An 18,557-nucleotide genomic window follows, 5' to 3' on the forward strand; every position below is an offset into this window, starting at 1 on the left:
GTAATATATATAGTGAAGATAATGAAATTAAAGAGATTTTGAATGAACTTTTTTCGAAAGGTGAATATGAACTCTTTACAAAAGTAAATCGTTTATGTTTTTTTAGTTGGGGCTAGTGCAGAGATGACAGAGAAAATGTTTGAGTAAGAGAGATGAAGGTGAAAGGATTGAGAGGAATGAAGGAGGTGAGTAAGGGTTTGAGATTTTNTTTTTTTAGTTTTGAGAATGAAAATTATTAAAATAAGGCAAATGTTTCTGATTTTTTTCAATTGGAGCTAGAGTAGGGATGATAGAGAAAAGGTTGGAGTGAAAGAGATGAAAGAGAAATGGTTGAGAGGAATGAGAGAGATGGGTATGGGTTTGGGGGTTTCTTTTTTTATTTTTTTAATTTTGAGAATGAAAATTATTAAAATACCCTTAACCTTAAAACTTAGAATTCATGATATATAGGAGTATTTTTGTCTACTGAAACCCGGTACACATNGCTAAAATGTACCAACTGAAAAACAGGCGTACGCAAGTTAGCAAACCCCATATTAAAATTTGTCAGTAATGCTTAATATTTTTCAATAAATAAAAATTATTGACAGTTAAAAATTCCTCAATCAAATTTTCTTTTATTAAATTTTATTGATAAAACAAAAACTTTGATAATTATCAATACAAAATTTGTTCATAGATGGGCGCTGTTTAGTTTGAATGTTCTCTTTCAAATAAAATCAATGAAATCAGATATATTTTTATGTTTAATTAAAATATATATTTTAAAAAAATTGAATCAAATCAAATTGCATATATTTTTCGTGCTTGTTTTGAATCTAACAAAGTCCAACTAAATCACATGTATTTTTCATATTTGGTTTGTTGATACTATAATATTTCTCAGTTCCTCCAAAAAGAAAAGAAAAAATTAATAAAAAAACTATTACTTTTAAGAAAACGTTAGTGTATTAAGTTTTATGAATTATTATTCAAAATATTGAATTTGATTATACGAGATGAATTTTATAAAGTAAAATAATAAGTAATATATATATATATATTAATTAAATATCAAATACTTATGATCTTAATAGTTTATTAAATTATTATTTATACTATTTTTAATTTTAGTTTTTCAATAAAAAGCTTTATATCAAACTACTCAGATGAATTTTAGTTTTTTCCTTCTTCTTGATATTAAAAGGGTTCCAGTAAAAAATATCTTAAGTTTTAACTAAAACATTATTTCAGAACGAAAAGTGTATTTTATAAGTTTTTTATTTATTTATGTTTCTACATCTAAACGATATGATTTATCCTGTTTATATTATTTTTAGGCTTAATACGGTTTTTTCTCTCTAGTTTGGGAGAGTTTGTTTAATATGGTCCTACTTTTTTTTTTTCATAACAATTGATCTCACCTTTTGAAAAAACTGTTTGATTGAGTCCTTTTTGTTTATAATGGTCCCATATTCAAGTTTAAATTGTTTATTATACTATACGATGATGATATGATTTTTAACATAACATTATGTCAGGACTGTTAAAATAACATTTGGATAGGTGAATGCATGAAAGAACATATTGACGTCGTAACCAGCACCGTTAGAAAATTGATGTCGTAACCAAAAAGGAGTCAATTGAACAGTGTTTTCAAAAAGTGGGATCAATTGTTACTAAAAAAAAAGGTAGAACCATATTAAACAAAACCTCTCAAATTAGAGTCAAAAGCCGTATTAAGCCTTATTTTTAATTGACTATATACTTTTATATTTGAAGTACAAGTATTATTATTAAATCTCAGATATTATTAGACCCCTTATATAGGTGATTTAACTTACTACATCATATTAAAAAAACTATGATTCGAAATTTATTTAAAATATAACACAACTCAGCTAGATTTAACTATAATTTGGCAACCTTTCAAGAATTTAATCAGCAGAAAAGGAAGATTCATTTTTTATTTTCAAAAAAAGGTTGACGAGCGTATGCGATAACGACGTTAAACGTAACCTCTATAAATATTTAAAATAACGTTCAAACTAGGGGAACATCTGGTTTTCGTAATTAACATTTTTAATGGCTATTAATTGACTTATAAAACAATTTTACTTAAAGAAATTAAAATTTATTTATGTTACGTCTCTCAGTTGTAAGAGTGGAAATAAATCATTAATCTTGGCTTATCTTCTACAATATTTTAGTGACTATCTTATCTTGATTACTTCAGGTTGATTGAGGTGGAAGATCTCTTATTAGCAATAACTTGTTAAAAAATCTAGAACCACCCGATAAATTACTTTTATTAATATAATTTTTAACTGCTTAATACGTGAATTTATATGAAATTATTCTACTCTAATTAGTGATTTTCAGTTTATTCTAAATATACACATACATTAAATATTTGGTGGAATAATCCATAACATTTTAGATTAATATCTCTACCAACATTTATTCAAAAAGTAAGTTGAGTTTATCTGATGAGATAAAGTCAACTTATATATTTAACTTTACCATAAAAATTATTTAATTTATTCCTCCGTTGAAGTGTATAAATTAATGAATAAAGGATCGATGTATTATTATTCTTGGTATTTTATTCATTTTTGCTTGTTTTTCAATTTAACAACGTATAATAAAATATATGAGCTCCATAATTAACAGCTTCGGATAACTTGCTGGACTTATTTCTTGGTTTCTTGATAAGTACTAAAGTGAGAAAAATAAAAATAAAAATAAAAACTCCTTCCTTTATATAATAAAGCTAATTACGTATAGATAAATTATACATCTTTAAATCAATATTGTACATGAAATTAAATATTAAATATTCGCTATTAGTCAAACACGAAATTTAGTCACAATATTAAATTATACATTAAATGAAATTTAAATGTTATATTATAATTCAATAACACTAGTAAAATGAAAATACAGCCACCAGCTTACTACAATATTGTTCTTTTTTTTGTCTGACTTTTTTTTTTTTCTTTTTCTGAAAATGATTGAATTTGCATGAGATTGAAAAATGCAAATGGATATATGGTGATGGTCTTTCAAGATGAATCCAAGTAATTTTACGTAGAAGCCGCAGCCGCCGCCGTAGTTCTGGTGCTATAAGATGAAGACAAGCATGGAGTGGGAAAAAGTTTGAGGTGGAACTGCAAGAACAGAGAAAAAGAACAAAAAATGATTGCAGACAGTTCATCTTTGAACACTCCATCACCGTCGGCAAGTCCCTCCAAAAGCAGTGGCGTGACAAGCAGGACGCTCGCATCAGTTGGGAGCCTCATAAAGCTTCTCCCAACAGGCACAGTCTTCGTCTTCCAATTCCTCAACCCTGTTTTGACCAACAGTGGTGAATGCAACGCCAGCAACAAGTCCCTCTGCGCCATTCTCCTTGTTCTCTGTGGCTTCAGCTGCGCCTTTTCTTCCTTCACAGACAGTTACACAGGCAGTGACAAGCGTAGGCACTATGGCATCGTAAGCCCCAAGGGACTCTGGCCTTCTCCGGCTTCCGACTCCGTTGACCTGTCAAGCTACAAACTCAAGTTTGGAGACTTGGTGCATGCTGTGTTGTCGTTTTCAGTGTTTGCAGTGTTGGGGCTTTTGGACACCAATACTGTGAACTGCTTCTACCCTGATTTTCAGTCAACTCAGAAGCGTCTTCTTCAAGTTCTTCCCACAGCTATTGGGGTAGTAGCGGGTGGCTTGTTCATGATCTTTCCCAATGATCGCCATGGAATTGGATACCCTTTGACCTCGGATTCCAACGACACCGCTCCTTCCAACAATCCGACTGCCAATGTCTAATCACTATAATTAACTTGGGGCTGTGAAAATATATGCAAACTGCATGTACTTGCATGGTATGAAATGTTCTTGCACTATACTTTTCTATCTCTTGTGACTGTAATAAACTAAGTACTTTATTCTTTAATGTATTATTGAGTTTTGTCTGTCATATTTTGGCTCTTTTAATTGCGTTTTTATATATACATAATATTATAAATGTTAATTTTATATATACTAGTTTATTCACCCGTGCAATGCCTATGTCCAGAAATGATATTTTTTTTTTTTGAATTTAAAATGGATTTTTATAGGTAGATCTTAACCTTAAAAAAATTCTCATAACATGTACAACAGCTCTTATTCTTTATAATTTTGATTTGGATTTTCCAATGGCAAACAAAGGAGATGAAGGGCTCATAATATCCCAAAAACATTATTACAACAATTATTAATTAAGTTAATAATGAATCATGTTGATATAACAATAAATTCAGTTTTATTTATTTTTAAATATTTTTTTCAAATAAAAAGATAAAAAAAATTGTGTCAACAGTGAAAAGGTGTCTAGTTGAAAAAATTAAAATATATGTTAGTCTACTAATAATAATAAAGATGTGAAAGAGTTTTTTACAGCATAAAAATATGAGAAATGATTATGAGGAAAGGAACGTAGAAGAAAAGAAAACTATGTAGAAGGATTAGATTTTAGAAAGGTGGATTAAATTAAGGAGAAACTAATATAAAACATTTGTTTGGTACAGAATATGAAATTTTCGTTAAATTGCTATTGATAACAATAATAATTTTATGGTACAAATTGAGGAGAAATTAGGGGCATGACAATTTTGTTGAAGACTCTTCCCACAGTTATTGGAACAGTAGCGGGTGGGTTGTTTATGATCTTCCCCGACAAACGCCATGGAATTGGATACCCTATAACTTCTAATTTCCACCACACCCCAATCCAAATGAAAATGCCCAGTCAGTTCATGATTTCCACTATTCGGAAGTTTAGCCTTTCACTCCAATTAGTTCAAAAATCAAACACAAATATAGTAACGACGTAATAAAATAATTTCTTATCTATAAATGCAATTAGAACAGTACTACTTGTCATCTTTACTTTATAGACAACGGGATTAGAAATAAACATAAAGTACGAGAGAACCTATACAAACGATGAATACCATTCATTATATAACTGACGAGTTTGACAAATTATTTGGAAGAGGTCTTAGGATAATGCACATTCCATAAATTTTACGTTACCTCTCCCTTTCCCCTGCCTCTCAAAAATGCTAAGTTTTCACAAAGATCGCGACGTTCTTTGTTTCACAGCATGTTTTCAAGAAACATATTCAGTAGTCAATCTTATTTATTGACCAAACCAACTACTGCAGGACTCCATCAGAGAGCACGATTTGAACCTTGAATTTTACACTTGTCGAGAAATTGGATGCAGCTGTTCTCTTCTTTACTATCTCAAATAAAATAAGTAACAGTCAAAAAGGGACAAATACAAAAAATGGTAAAAGGGGGCAAGGATGTGTCTCATCCTGAAAGCAAAATGTCAGTATCAACAATATAGGCTGGCTTTAACTTCATGTCCTTTAAATGGCGGCAGTTGCAGCAAACTCATCATAAATTACTATATACACACCTAATCTCAGTAGCTGCCTTCCTCCAGAAAATGATTTCGTTTGAAATGCTACATATATAACACAAGCTATGTAATAGTCCGCTTTCTCCAAGATGTTGGTTCTCCTCTGTTGCAAATGATGCCTTAAAGCCCTCGACATTCGATCCCAAAGATCAATTTAATCATTACAGTCAAGGATCAACAAATAATGCATCAAGGAGGTTCGAAGATGAATTGCAACTCTCAGCCTCATCAAAGAAACCATTGGCAGCACCTTCTCTTCTAGCTTTACGCTCTTCAATGATAGAATCTTCTGTTTCAGTGCAGTAATTACGTCGTCCCTGTTTTACGGGTCTCTCAGCCACAACAAATTTATTTCCATCACGAGATCTCTCTTCAAAACCAGCCCAGACTGACAAAAACAAATGTTTCAGAAACTACATCCAGTTCTATATAGAATATATCAAAAGCAGTTGGAACTAATATCTTAACGAAGATTAGATTTGTAACAAAACGCAATCTCCATAGTTTAGTACACTATTGCCTGGCCTATTTGTTGTCAGAAACAAATGTCGGCTTTGTTTGAAGAGGTTGAAGAAACAGAGAGAGCGATTAGGTAGGTCAAGAAATAATGAATATAGGTGTCTGGCTAAAGATAAATATAAACTCGAAAGAAAATAAGAATAAAAGTTAGTAATAATTTATTTTTAGAAAAATAAATATATACAATCGAGTATAAATGTATTTTGCAGACAAATTTTATTGCCGAATAAAAAGATAATTAATTCGTAATTTTTTTGTTCACCCTTTGACTTCTGCAATCCATTGTACCACTGAAACAGTCATTTCGTGAGAACCATAAGATGTGCATAAGAACAGTTAAAACAGTCACTCGGTTTCTATAGATGTTTTCAACTTCAATTTTAGTTACTAAAAAATGGTAAGGTTTACCAACAAGTTTTCGTAGAAAGTTTATATTACTGGAAAATTTTGGTATTAGCAAGATTGACTAAAACATAGAAAAACATGTAAGCACGGACACTAAATCTTACAGTTTTGTCGTGTAGAGAGGCTAACGTTTACAATGGAAAGAACAACAGAAAATAAAAATTTAATCTAATATAATTTCGAACTTCCAAGAAGTAGACGCACTGGAAATAAGGTTGGCATAAGCAGCAAAAGAGGGAGAAATTTCAAGTAAAATAAGATAATAAAAGAAACCTGCGAAATGATGGAGTACAATGGAAGCAGCTACAGTGACATTCAAGGAAGCAGTGCCGGCACCATATTGAGGAATATAGACGAAAAAGTCGCATATCTGAATTTCCTTAGGAGAAAGACCTTGACCCTGCAGATAGATTAAAAAAACATTGAAGAGTAAAGGGGGAAATTGAAATTGATGGAAAAGCGAAAGAGAGGTAACAACCTCGTTGCCGAGTAGGAATGCGGTGCTCTTCTTGAAAGGGTGATGGTTGACAGGGAGAGCGTCGTTTGTGATCTCAACGCCGCAAATATCGCAGCCTTTGTCTTTGAGGAAGTTGCGAGCGTCGTGGAGCGAGTGGAAGTGTCGAAATCGGAGGTGGGAGGATGAGCCATGGCTGCCGAAACAGTTGAAATCTCTACGGCCAACGAGGATGAGTTCCGAGACGCCAAACGCGGTGGCACTGCGAGCCAGCGTTCCCACGTTGTGCCTCTTCGCTATGTTGTGCACCACCACGTAGCTCTCACACGATTCAGCCTTTCCTTCCATCTCCAAACGCCGTTTCCCTTGCCCAGGGTTCCTCACTTTACAAATTCAAATTACAACATGGGCCCATCTTCTTTCGGGCCTCCACTTCGGCCCAATCATAATAGACTCAACTCAACCCAGTCTCCGATTATTACCAAGTTTATTATATTTTCTTAAATGTAGACGATTGAATGGAGAATCATTTTTCAGAGATTTTTTATTATGATAGAATCGAATAGAAGATGTACAAGAATTTTACAGATTCAGTCTTATTATATGACAGGACACGGTACAAGAATAAGAGAAACATTTGCATGAATATTTGTACACAACGTTTTCTCTTTTATTATTATCAACATTATTTATTTGCAAAGATTTGCTTATTGATTTTGCTTTGCTTTCACTTCTATAAGTATACGTTAGAAGCCCTCATCGTTTGTGACGTCCTCGTATAAACCTCCATTTGTGATGTCTACGGGCTTATGAAGAACAACAGTTATTTACAACCTCCCGTATGCTTGTGATAGAGGCAACTGTTTCTTAAGCTGCAACCTGAGCTGCCGCAAGCCTAGCAATAGGAACCCTGCAAAGGTGCCTCATAGTCTCAGTTTGACATTGGAAAATACAAAATTTTCATTTTCTGATATTGTTGAAGTAAAAATCTTACCTAAACGGAGAACATGAAACATAGTCAAGTCCAATTTCTGCAAAGAAGGCAACAGAAGAAGGCTCCCCACCATGCTCTCCACATATTCCTACCTGATAATCAATATAGATTTTTATCTCCATTTGTTATTATATTGTAAGAATTAGATGTCTAATAAAAAAAAATTAATTCAAATTTCTATTGCTAAGTTAATTCTCCCACCTTTAGATTTGGTCTAGCTGCACGACCCTTTTCTGTGCAAATCTTGATGAGTTGACCCACACCTTTCTGGTCAAGTACCTGCAATTATTCTCAACAAATTTAATTCAGCAACCGTCCTTCATTATGTGTAAATGGCCAAACTAACATCAAGCAACTAACCTCAAATGGATCGTGCTGCAGAATCCCTTTGGATAGGTAGATGGGAAGAAATTTTCCAACATCATCTCTACTATATCCAAATGTCATTTGAGTAAGGTCATTGGTCCCGAATGAAAAGAACTCTGCTTCCTTTGCAATCTAGATGAATCGATTATAAGATGAGAAAGTTTAAACAACAAAAAAGGAAAAATGTTCCTTTTAACTCCTGCGCTGCAATTATAAATCTATAAAAGGGTTCATGATTACAATCTACAGGGTGAACCCCAGTAAATGCGAAATAAAGACCGTTTTCTTCAATCTTTATTCAATATTTTATTGAGTCCAGGTTGAATCTTCAAGACTTCAGGATATAAATGTTACCTCTTCTGCAACTAGTGCAGCCCTTGGAACTTCAATCATAGTCCCAACCTTATAGCTTAAAGAAGAACCCAACTCAGAAAAAACATTATCAGCAACATTCCTTATTAAACTCACTTGATGCCTTAATTCCTGCCAATTAAAAATTTGAGGGAATTATATCGTGTAATCATTACATCAAAGGGCTTTCATTAAGATCAAAACCAACTGATTCACATCGTATTTCAAAGATGATTATAGTTAAGGAGAAAAGGATGCAAGACAATGTTTCAAAGTATAACATGAACTGAGATTTTTCTCATAAATTATTAGTACGCATGATTAGATGAGTGTGAAGTAAACTAAAGGACAAAGAACAAGCGAATAAATATGTAAGAAAAAGGACCATGCCTGAGGTGTACCGATAAGTGGAACCATTATCTCTGGAACAACTACAATACCATGGTTTTTCACTGAAACAGCAGCCTGAAAGATTGCACGTGCCTGCATCTCAGTCAGTTCGGGGTATGATATTCCCAGCCTGTTCACAGAATTTTAATTCAATTGTCAAACATGAGGAATTTACAAGTCAAACATGAAGTCCCTAATCTCAACACTCATCATCAGTCATATAACATACGAACCGATTGCAGTTTTCTGTAACACAACACGACCATTATGAGATGAGAATGACAAACCTGCAGCCACGAAAACCGAGCATGGGGTTCACTTCTGATAGCTTTTCTATCCTGGAGAATATTTCCTCTTCTTTCATTCCTGTCTCGGAAGTTAGTTCACTGACAATGTGTTCCAGGTCGCCCTCTGGAAGAAATTCATGAAGTGGAGGATCTAACAATCGGATTGTTACTGGCAGACCATCCATTGCACGAAATATCCCCTCGAAATCTGATCTTTGATAAGGTAGCAACAGGTCCAGTGCAGCTTTCCGCTGCTCTGGTGTAACCGCCATAATCATCATTCTCACGGCCTTTATCCTCTCGTCCGAAGCAAAAAACTACAACACACCAAAACATGTAAAAAGTAATAATATAAGTTGTAACTATCGTATGTTGATAAGTAAAAAAGAATATAAAAGTTCGTTCCACTTTGGATTCAAAGGGAAAATGCTAAAATAGCCCATTAACTCAATCTTTGGCTTATAAGGAGGATAGTAGATATAATTATCCCGGGTATTCACACTTTTGATTCAGATATAGTAAGAAGTTGAAAGTTTGTTATACCATATGCTCTGTCCTGCAAAGTCCAATCCCTTGAGCACCATTTTTTCTAGCTGTTACTGCATCTTCAGGAGAGTCAGCATTTGCCATAACCTGATAATAGACAACAGCATATCAGAGAATTCATAGAAACAAGTTTTTTTCTGTTCAACTCAACTTCTGCAGCAGATAAGGAAATGCAGCACCTTCAGACGCCTTATTTCATCTGCCCAAGACATGAAAGTTCCCAAATCATCGCTTAGAGCCGGAGGAGAAAGTGGTTGCTTTCCCAGTATCACCTCACCTGTTGACCCATTCAGTGAAAGCCATTCTCCTTCTGCTATCACCTTATCCCCAACTACGAAGACCTACATTAGGAAGAAAGATTATTCATAATCACAACATGGAGATCTTTTATTAGTATATACATTACATAAATGGAAAATCCAAGTTTACCTTCTCAGCATCATTTACAAGGATATCAGAGCAACCAGACACACAACACTTTCCCCATCCACGGGCTACAACAGCAGCATGAGATGTCATACCACCTCTAGCCGTCAAGATTCCAGTAGCTGCGTGCATGCCTCCAACATCCTCTGGACTTGTCTCATTCCTCACCTTCAATGGTTCAAGATTGCAATAGCATTTAATGATTGTTAGTGGAGGCCTCCTTTAACACAACAATAAATGTTACTAAATCAACGACAGCATTTACATCCCAACCATAAAATGTACAATCTTCTGTGAAAAATATTTCGCCATGTCAACTCTGGATTTTTCTAGCTACAACTAGACAAGTATATCAAGAAAGCGAACAAAAAGATTAAAAGCAAAATAAAAAATAAAAAATTATGAAGTAAAAAAAGGATTACCAAGATAACACTCTTTCCTTGTGCATGCCATTCTTCAGCATTGTCAGCAGTGAACACCACCTGCCCTACTGCGGCTCCAGGGGATGCAGGCAAACCAATGGCAATCACTTGGTCCTTGTAAGTAGATGGATCCTCAAACTAACCAAATAAATTTAGAGCAGTTCCGACACATTAAGTATTAATTAAGTTTAAAATAAAATTGATTATGTATGCTTAAAATCAATGTCAACGTTTTCCTTTGTGTATAGAAGGAAATCAAAGGCACATGTATATACCTGTGGGTGGAGAAGTTGATCAAGATGCTGTGGCTCTACCATTTTGATTGCAGAACGAACGTCAACAAGCCCCTCAGTGACCATATCGACGGCTATTTTTACCGCACCTTTACCAGTACGTTTTCCGCTTCGACATTGCAACATCCACAACCTATTGTCTTGGACAGTGAACTCAATATCCTACAATGTAATTGCAATTTTAGAAGGTTTGTCTATCAGTCTATTTATAGAATCAGTACGAATTATAAAAGTAGAACTAATATATACAAAGATTAAATTTTACCATCATATCCTTGTAATGTTTCTCTAGAAATTCACAATTCTCCTCAAGTTCCTTATAAGCTTCTGGCATGCAAGATTTCATGACCTCCAAATCTTCAGGTGTCCTGATTCCAGCAACTACATCCTCTCCCTAACATAAACAATTCAGCATTTATTTGCTGAAACATCAACATCTAGAGTAATTGATACCATCCACACGTTAACAAATATGATAATGACAAGGAAGAAATGATAAGTAAATCACATATAACCTGAGCATTAATTAGAAATTCGCCATAAAGTTTGTTTTCACCAGTGCTTGGATTTCTAGTGAAAAGGACGCCAGTTCCTGAAGTATTCCCCATGTTACCAAACACCATGGACTGAATGTTCACAGCAGTTCCCTTTAGACCAGTTATTTGATTAATGTTCCGATACTTAATTGCCCTTGGGCTATCCCAAGAATTAAAAACAGCTTTAACAGCTAATTCTAACTGCTTCTTTGGATCTGCATTGGTAAATGAATAAGAAAGATGAGTTGACATTTTTTTTCTCTTATAAACAATTTGGTAAAGATAGCGGACATGGGTCAATGGCTAGGACGAAGAGAATATATCACAACAAAAAGTGAAGAAGTTGGTGTGTCAGCCAGCACCTGAGGGAAACTTTTCTCCCCTGGCTTCAAGGTACACATTCTTGTACTGCTCAACAAGATCTTTGAGATCATGGGCCGCTAGTTCTGTGTCAAGTTTAACACCTCTTACACTTTTTAGCTTTTCTAACTTCTCCTCAAATAACGAGTGTGGAATATCCATTACCTAAATGAAACATAAATCAACGGTTAGAAACAAAAGCAATGGAAGACAACTATAATTTAGTTTTCTATTTTTAGAGAAAGATACTGACATACAACATTGACTGAGGGATTCTAGTTTTCAAAGAAAGGTTGACAATCTACAAAAGTAAGCCAACACAAAGCAATGCAGAGGGTGTCAAAGAACCACTCACAACATCTCCAAACATGTCTAAGAAACGTCTATAAGAATCATAAGCAAACCGCTCTCCACTTTTTGCTGCCAACCCGACAACCACTTCATCATTCAATCCTAGGTTGAGAACTGTGTCCATCATCCCAGGCATGGATATCTAGTAAATGCAAGGAAAACAAGTTTAGGCTATAAACAAGTCACACACACCGTAAAAGAATCAAATTTAAATAAAATTTGAATATACTTATAAAAAGAAGTGGATGTTTTTCATCAATCATAGAGAGTGAATTTCCTATCTACAACTTAAATTAACACACTATGATTGAAGATTAAAAGAAAAGATTGCTATTTACTTTATTCAAAAACTTTACAGCTCGAGTTTAATCAATGCTAGTGACAATCAAGTCGATTTTCTTGCATGTTGTTCCATCATTTGGGAACCAATGTCAATGTCAAAATATAGCTTCTGCTTATTAGTGGTTTTAATTATTTCTTTAGGCCTTTTACATATAAAGGTGACTCCAAATTCCAAAAGTGATCCTGGGTTGAGGCACTTAACAAGAACACAGAAAAAACCAAAACCCAATGCTCCTACCGCAGCACCAGAGCGAACTGAGAGTAGAAGAGGTTTTGCAGGATCTCCAAGATTGGCTCCCATTTCATTCTCCACGAAAAGCAAGCCTTGAAGCACCTCCTCCCACAAGCCATCTGGTAGCTTCTTTCCAATCTGTTGATATTCTTGGCAAGCTTCTGTTGATATAGTGAATCCAGGAGGCACGGATAAACCAATACTTGCCATTTCTGCCAGGTTGGCTCCCTTTCCTCCCAACTGTAATTAATAAACATGCAACTGTTAATCAATTTAAAGGGGAAAAGGTAGCCCTCATATCGCATGCCAATCGACCACCTTATTTCGCTTAACATGTGTAGAGGTTTTATCATGACGGAACACCGATAAAATCACAATTAATATAAGAATATAAGAACAACAATCCAATATCACTTTCCATGTTTTTCTTCTTTTTTTTAAGGCTTAAATCCACTTTTAATCCTTATAATTTTGGTCTTGTTCAATTTCAGTCTTTGTAAATTCTACATAAATTTGTTTTTGTGATGATAATAAATGTTCAAGCTTCTTTTAAAATTTTATTATTAATATAGTAATATCTTGCATGAATAAATAAATAAAAGGTCTGAGTGACAAGCGAATAAGGAGGAACAAAAATGAATTTAAGCATTTATTTTTTTCAAAATGTGACAGATCAATGTGTACTTACCAAGGACTTCATGGCCTTGTTTCCTTCACTTGTACCTTTGCCAAAAGTGAATACCCGCTGTTTAAAACAAACTAAAAAACGTTAGCTGCACACCACTCCACAATCTTCATACTTGCTATCATAAATTGACAAGTTTACTTTCAAAATTTGTGTGATAATATATATGACATGTTCACGTAGTAATGAGGGAGGAGGACAATTCATATTTTAGTATGATATTCTTTAATTCACTTCGTGCATATAAGTATATAGCTTGACTAATCACTTATTTATTTTGTTATTGAGAAAAGTTATTTAAATTTAAAACAAGTATTTTTTAAATAAGTAGTTTTTAAAAATTTATTGATTACTTATAAATGTTACTATTTACAAGAGTTGTCATAAATTTGATTTTAAACAACTTGAAATTAAATAATTTATCAGTTGTTTAAATTCTATTGTTTGATCCATTTCTATTTAATTTCTATTCAATAAAAAAAAGCATTAAGTTGAAAAACTTCCTTTGAATAGTAAGTTAGTTAGTTCACTTGGAGTTTTGTATTGACGTGGACGGACTTTTTAGCCTTATTAATATTTTTGAGGTCTGAGACTTTTGTGTTAAAAGAAACAATCAAACTTGGGTCTCTCATTGGCGGGTCTTGTCATCGACTCAGTTGTTTCTTTCTGCACCTCAAAAAATTTTGGAACACCTTCTTTATTTTTTAAATAGACCTTTTAGAATACAAAAATATATTCTAGAAAACTCACTATGAAAGGAGTGGAAGCCACCGTAAATTGTTTTTCTTTCTCTTTTCACGACTGTCTTCCACAAATATCTGGAATATTTGTATATATTTTTTCCAATATCTACCCCTTTACTGTAATAATTTATTATTACATCTAATTATAACTCATTTTCTGTCTACAAAGTAAGATTAATCTTGCTTTCTTTCTTACAATCCGCATTCTCTCAACTGAGTTATGTTTTAGTATGTAAATGAAAATATGTTCATATCTGGATTTTCTGTTATGTATTTATATGTTATAAACATAAACAAAATACCAAATTCAAGTTTAAAGCATCTTCATATATATTCATTTGCACACCTTATGAGTAGCAAAATGATCAATCTGATCGAATAGAACTAAAAAAAAAGAAAATAATGGTGTTATAACTTCAAATTTTTTATATAAAAATGGATAAATTAAGTTTTTGGTTATACGTACCTTTTTGGTGGTGGGTGCGGTTGCTGGGGTGAGAATTGCTTGGCCACGTATTGGAGTCTGATATGATCTTCTACCTCTCTTCCATGCCCTGAAGCTGTTTGATTTTATGTTTCTTCTCCCACCAACAACAACAACATCACTGTGCTCCACATATTTCTTCTTCGCATTCCAAACCATATTACTAACATCATCCCCTCCGCTCCTAATGAATATGCCCTTCACTATGGAAGACATCTTTCATCTATCTCCTGCTCTTCATTCAAACCATAGCACCAATTAATCCATTTTTGTTGTTGTGGAACATTTTTCATACAGATAACAAAATTCTCCCTCACAAAACATGTACTATCATAACACACATACACCAGATCAGATATTCATATGCACTTGATCACAAACATGTCCCACCCCAGAAGAAGAAAAAAAAAACAAGAGAAAGCTGAAGATTGTTAGCGATCGTGCAATCAACGTACCTGAAGATAGAAAATAAGGAGGAGGAAGGGCTTTGTTTATAGTTAATACACAGAGCAGCTTCTCAAAATGGAAATGGAAGTTGTAATTTTCCCTCCTTCTTTTCTCTCTGTTTTCTTTTTTGTTATATTTCAATGTTTTAATAGGCAAATATGATGAGAAATGAGTGGACCAAAATATGGTTAGGAACAAATTCTCCCTCATAGTTCAACTTTTCATTAAATTTTGCTAATAAGTTTCTTAAATTTATATAACTATGTTAATGTTTTTATTTTCTGTTCAAGTAGAGCTCGTTCTTGTGTGAATTATCAACTTTGCCCTTTGTCTCGTCCAGGATAAGGATACGTGGCACAATAACTGATAGTCCTGGATGAATAAAACTCGTTTTTTGCCCTTCTAATCATTTTTCTCAGAAAATAAATAATTATATGTAATATATTATTTCTTAAAACAATTAATAAGATGTGGCTTAAAACATTTCGTTGTTTTTCCGCAATAAGGAGTCTTCTAGATAGTTATCGAACTTATCTTCGATCCTCTTCAAAAAAAAAAAAAAAAAAATCACTCGCATCTACTTTTCTATATTAATAAATACTAAAAATGATTTTAGATTAAAATGTTTTTAACCAACTTTTGAGCTTTAACTGCTGTATAATTTTTCACAAATACATAAATATCTTGCTGTCTCGTCTCTAGCAATGTGGTCATATTTTATTTATTATTAGAATTTGTTTGAATATTTTTATTTTTCTCATTACGACAAGAATAATTTTTTTCTCTAAAAGTGATTATGGATTAAAATATTTTCATTGCATTAAATCTTTATTGATTTAAATTCGTTTAATGATTTTTATTTGTTTGTTTAAAGCATCTGTTGGTGTAGATTAAGATATTTTTCAATTAGATAAGTATTACTCTATCCAGATACTTACACTTATTGAAAAGACATATATTTCACATAATTAAATTATAACATCTTGTACTTTTTGTTTAACTTGTCTAACGATAAAAATTTGAACTCCAAACATGTTGTGATCTGAACACAAAAAATTTACAACCGTTGTTTTAATTTTTTCATTGAATAGAAAATACTATTAAAATTAAATTAATTATAACACATTATTTGAATAATGAAATATTGGGTGACGTCATAAAGATAAATTGCCAAATATTTTTTGACACAAATTTCCAAAATATTATATTAGTATTTTTCTTGTCTACCAATATTAAGGAAGGTGACTGAAAAGTGTTGTGGGACCAACGAAGGTCAAGTGGAATATACTTTAGATCCAAGTAAAGGACGACACGTGGCCACGGCTCAAGACATTAAAAATAATTATTAATCTCTATACCATCCATTATTCTCTGAATCTTATCATCCACAGTTTTTTTTTATCATTTTAATTTACGTACATATTAACTTGAAATGTTTTTATATAAATATCTAATAAAATTCACTTTATTGTCACAAAATTTTAAAGACAAAATAGTCGAAGAATTTGATCTTCGTGTATCGATAGTGTGAATATTTTCATATGGTAAAAAAATATCAAAAATCATATATATGCAAATTTATATAACTTTAAAATTAATAATTATTATAAATTCTTAAAAGTTATTGAGAATCCTTTTTTATTATCATATGCATCTTAAGAAAATATAATTCAACAATTTTATTATATTTGATAGAAGATGAAAAAAAAATAATATATATATATATATATATATATATATATATATATATATATATATATATATATATATTCATCTTCTATTTGATTATCAAATCTTATATTTTCATATACATTGATGATGTTGCTGTGAAGTCATTTTTAGATTGATTTTAGTTTTTTTCGATTGAGATATATTGTTGCATCTCCATTTCATGTAAATGTGATTTGAACACTTAATATTACGTTACCATAAACACTTATAATAATGTAATTAATTTATCCTATTTATAATATATCACTTTTTCTTTTAGGTTTAATCATTCTAATAGTCTCTATTTTCGGTGACTTTTTTCAATTAAGTCCCTCATTTTTTTCTTTTTCTCAATTGAGTCCCTATTTTTGAAACATTAAAACAATTAAATCACTGTCGTTAGTTCCGTACTAACACCGTTAAAAAGGGTGACATGTTTCAGCTCATGATTTTTTTGAATTTTTTAAATATATTTTTAATTATTTTTATTTTTATTTTTTATTTTTTTCTTTTAAAAATATAGGGACCAAATTGAGACAAATCTAATGACACGTGGTTTGATAGTGCCACATGGCACTATCAGTGTCATCTCACATTGTCATTGCCACGTGGCTCAATGTCAACTTGACACGTGGCAATTTTTTTTTAAATAAATAAAAAAATTAAAAAAAAATAAAAATAATTAAAAATATATTTACAAAATTCAAAAAAATCATGAGCTGACACGTGTCACCCTTTTTAACGGTGTTCGTACGGAACTAATGACAGTGACCTAATTGCTTCAATTTTTCAAAAATAGGGACCCAATTGAGAAAAAGAAAAAATGAGGGACCTAATTAAAAAAAATCACCGAAAATAGGGACTATCAGAATGATTAAACCTTTCTTTTATACATAAAATAGTTTAAACAACAACATTACTCATCCATCAACATAAAAATTAAAAAACATCAAACAACTAGACAAACACATACTAAATTCGGTCACTAACAAAACACTTCAACCAACACTCACAAAGCTTGACCAAAACCACAAATAACCTTGCAATTAACACAAACAACTCAATCGAAGTAAAAAACTCAAGGCTGACCTCCAAAACACATAGGTCGAGTTCTACAATTTTGAAATTGAGGTCTCGAACAACTAGGTCAAACAGTCCAATTAGACAACCCAACCCAACACACATACAAGACTAGCCTGACACAAACAAGCACAACTCGCACATGCAAACCCAACTCAGCACCAAGTAGTTCAGTCTGAAACCAAGCGAGCAAAAAGGGTTGAGCCCGATGGACACGCTCGGTAGCCTGACCAAAGAAAACGGGTTAGGTCAACCTCTTCAATCCAATAGCCCAACATAACTCGTTTCACCAATCCAACAGGCTAGTCCAGCAGTCCAACTAAGCTCTGAAAGCGACTCGGCCAAGCTTTGTAACAACTTGATCGAGCTTTGAAACAACACGGATGAAATCTAAAACATCTCAACCGAGCTTTGAAACAACTTAGGTGAGGTCTGAAATGACTTGATCGAGCTTTGAAACAACTTGGATGAGGTCCAAAACCACTCGGGCGAGATCTAAAATAGCTTTGTCGTACTCCAAAACTGCTCAGTCAAGCTCTGAAATAGCTTAGCCCAACTCTGAAACAACTCGATGGGCAGCCCAACAACTTGGTATGTCAGGTTGAAAAAGTCAACCCATTCTTAAAGTGATGAGCCAGTCCAACCTGAGCTATTTTTAGCGGACCAAGGTTGGGTCGGGTTTAAATGG

General features: G+C 32.9%; 3 protein-coding genes across 4 annotated transcripts; 1 reads left to right on the forward strand and 2 right to left on the reverse strand.

Annotated features, from left to right (window-relative positions):
* The first annotated feature begins 2,999 nt into the window (after nucleotides 1-2,999).
* LOC106766553 (protein DMP2-like) lies at nucleotides 3,000-4,038 on the forward strand. Its single transcript, XM_014651274.2, has one exon. It carries the CDS (start codon nucleotides 3,178-3,180, stop codon nucleotides 3,799-3,801), a length of 624 nt encoding a protein of 207 aa, XP_014506760.1. The 5' UTR covers nucleotides 3,000-3,177; the 3' UTR covers nucleotides 3,802-4,038.
* Nucleotides 4,039-4,952: 914 nt separating this feature from the next.
* LOC106768216 (putative TrmH family tRNA/rRNA methyltransferase) lies at nucleotides 4,953-7,295 on the reverse strand. The gene is made up of 3 exons (XM_014653217.2): nucleotides 6,849-7,295; nucleotides 6,644-6,770; nucleotides 4,953-5,834 (listed from the first exon to the last, which is right to left on the reverse strand). The coding sequence occupies exons 1-3, from the start codon at nucleotides 7,170-7,172 to the stop codon at nucleotides 5,614-5,616; spliced, it is 672 nt and encodes a 223-aa protein (XP_014508703.1). The 5' UTR covers nucleotides 7,173-7,295; the 3' UTR covers nucleotides 4,953-5,613.
* Nucleotides 7,296-7,343: 48 nt separating this feature from the next.
* Nucleotides 7,344-15,256, reverse strand: LOC106768215 (pyruvate, phosphate dikinase, chloroplastic). Of its 2 annotated transcripts, none has more exons than XM_014653215.2 (20): nucleotides 15,088-15,256; nucleotides 14,615-14,862; nucleotides 13,409-13,465; nucleotides 12,727-12,960; nucleotides 12,151-12,288; nucleotides 11,798-11,960; nucleotides 11,415-11,650; nucleotides 11,165-11,293; nucleotides 10,882-11,061; nucleotides 10,607-10,744; nucleotides 10,188-10,352; nucleotides 9,938-10,099; nucleotides 9,756-9,845; nucleotides 9,213-9,529; nucleotides 8,926-9,055; nucleotides 8,539-8,667; nucleotides 8,179-8,316; nucleotides 8,020-8,097; nucleotides 7,819-7,910; nucleotides 7,344-7,734 (listed from the first exon to the last, which is right to left on the reverse strand). In XM_014653215.2, exons 2-20 carry the CDS (start codon nucleotides 14,846-14,848, stop codon nucleotides 7,692-7,694), a joined length of 2,853 nt encoding a protein of 950 aa, XP_014508701.1. In that variant the 5' UTR covers nucleotides 14,849-14,862; nucleotides 15,088-15,256; the 3' UTR covers nucleotides 7,344-7,691. The 2 variants fall into 2 exon arrangements, with proteins under 2 accessions (XP_014508701.1, XP_014508702.1); XM_014653216.2 differs by having other exon boundaries at nucleotides 14,615-14,867.
* Nucleotides 15,257-18,557: the final 3,301 nt, after the last annotated feature.

The sequence above is a fragment of the Vigna radiata genome, chromosome 7, assembly GCF_000741045.1.
Source record: "Vigna radiata var. radiata cultivar VC1973A chromosome 7, Vradiata_ver6, whole genome shotgun sequence".
Classification (NCBI taxonomy): Eukaryota; Viridiplantae; Streptophyta; class Magnoliopsida; order Fabales; family Fabaceae; genus Vigna; species Vigna radiata.

What these genes read in the sequence shown, in the direction of transcription:
- LOC106768216 (XM_014653217.2), bottom strand. Translation starts at nt 7,172, where the DNA reads ATGGAAGGAAAGGCTGAATCGTGTGAGAGCTACGTGGTGGTGCACAAC. An exon ending in CATTCCTACTCGGCAACGAG is followed by an intron (nt 6,771 to 6,848) that starts GTTGTTACCTCT and finishes ATCTATCTGCAG; the next exon opens with GGTCAAGGTCTTTCTCCTAA. An exon ending in TGTACTCCATCATTTCGCAG is followed by an intron (nt 5,835 to 6,643) that starts GTTTCTTTTATT and finishes TGTTTTTGTCAG; the next exon opens with TCTGGGCTGGTTTTGAAGAG.
- LOC106768215 (XM_014653215.2), bottom strand. Translation starts at nt 14,848, where the DNA reads ATGTCTTCCATAGTGAAGGGCATATTCATTAGGAGCGGAGGGGATGAT. An exon ending in CCGCACCCACCACCAAAAAG is followed by an intron (nt 13,466 to 14,614) that starts GTACGTATAACC and finishes TGTTTTAAACAG; the next exon opens with CGGGTATTCACTTTTGGCAA. An exon ending in TTTGCAGGACAGAGCATATG is followed by an intron (nt 9,530 to 9,755) that starts GTATAACAAACT and finishes GGTGTGTTGTAG; the next exon opens with TTTTTTGCTTCGGACGAGAG.
- LOC106766553 (XM_014651274.2), top strand. Translation starts at nt 3,178, where the DNA reads ATGATTGCAGACAGTTCATCTTTGAACACTCCATCACCGTCGGCAAGT.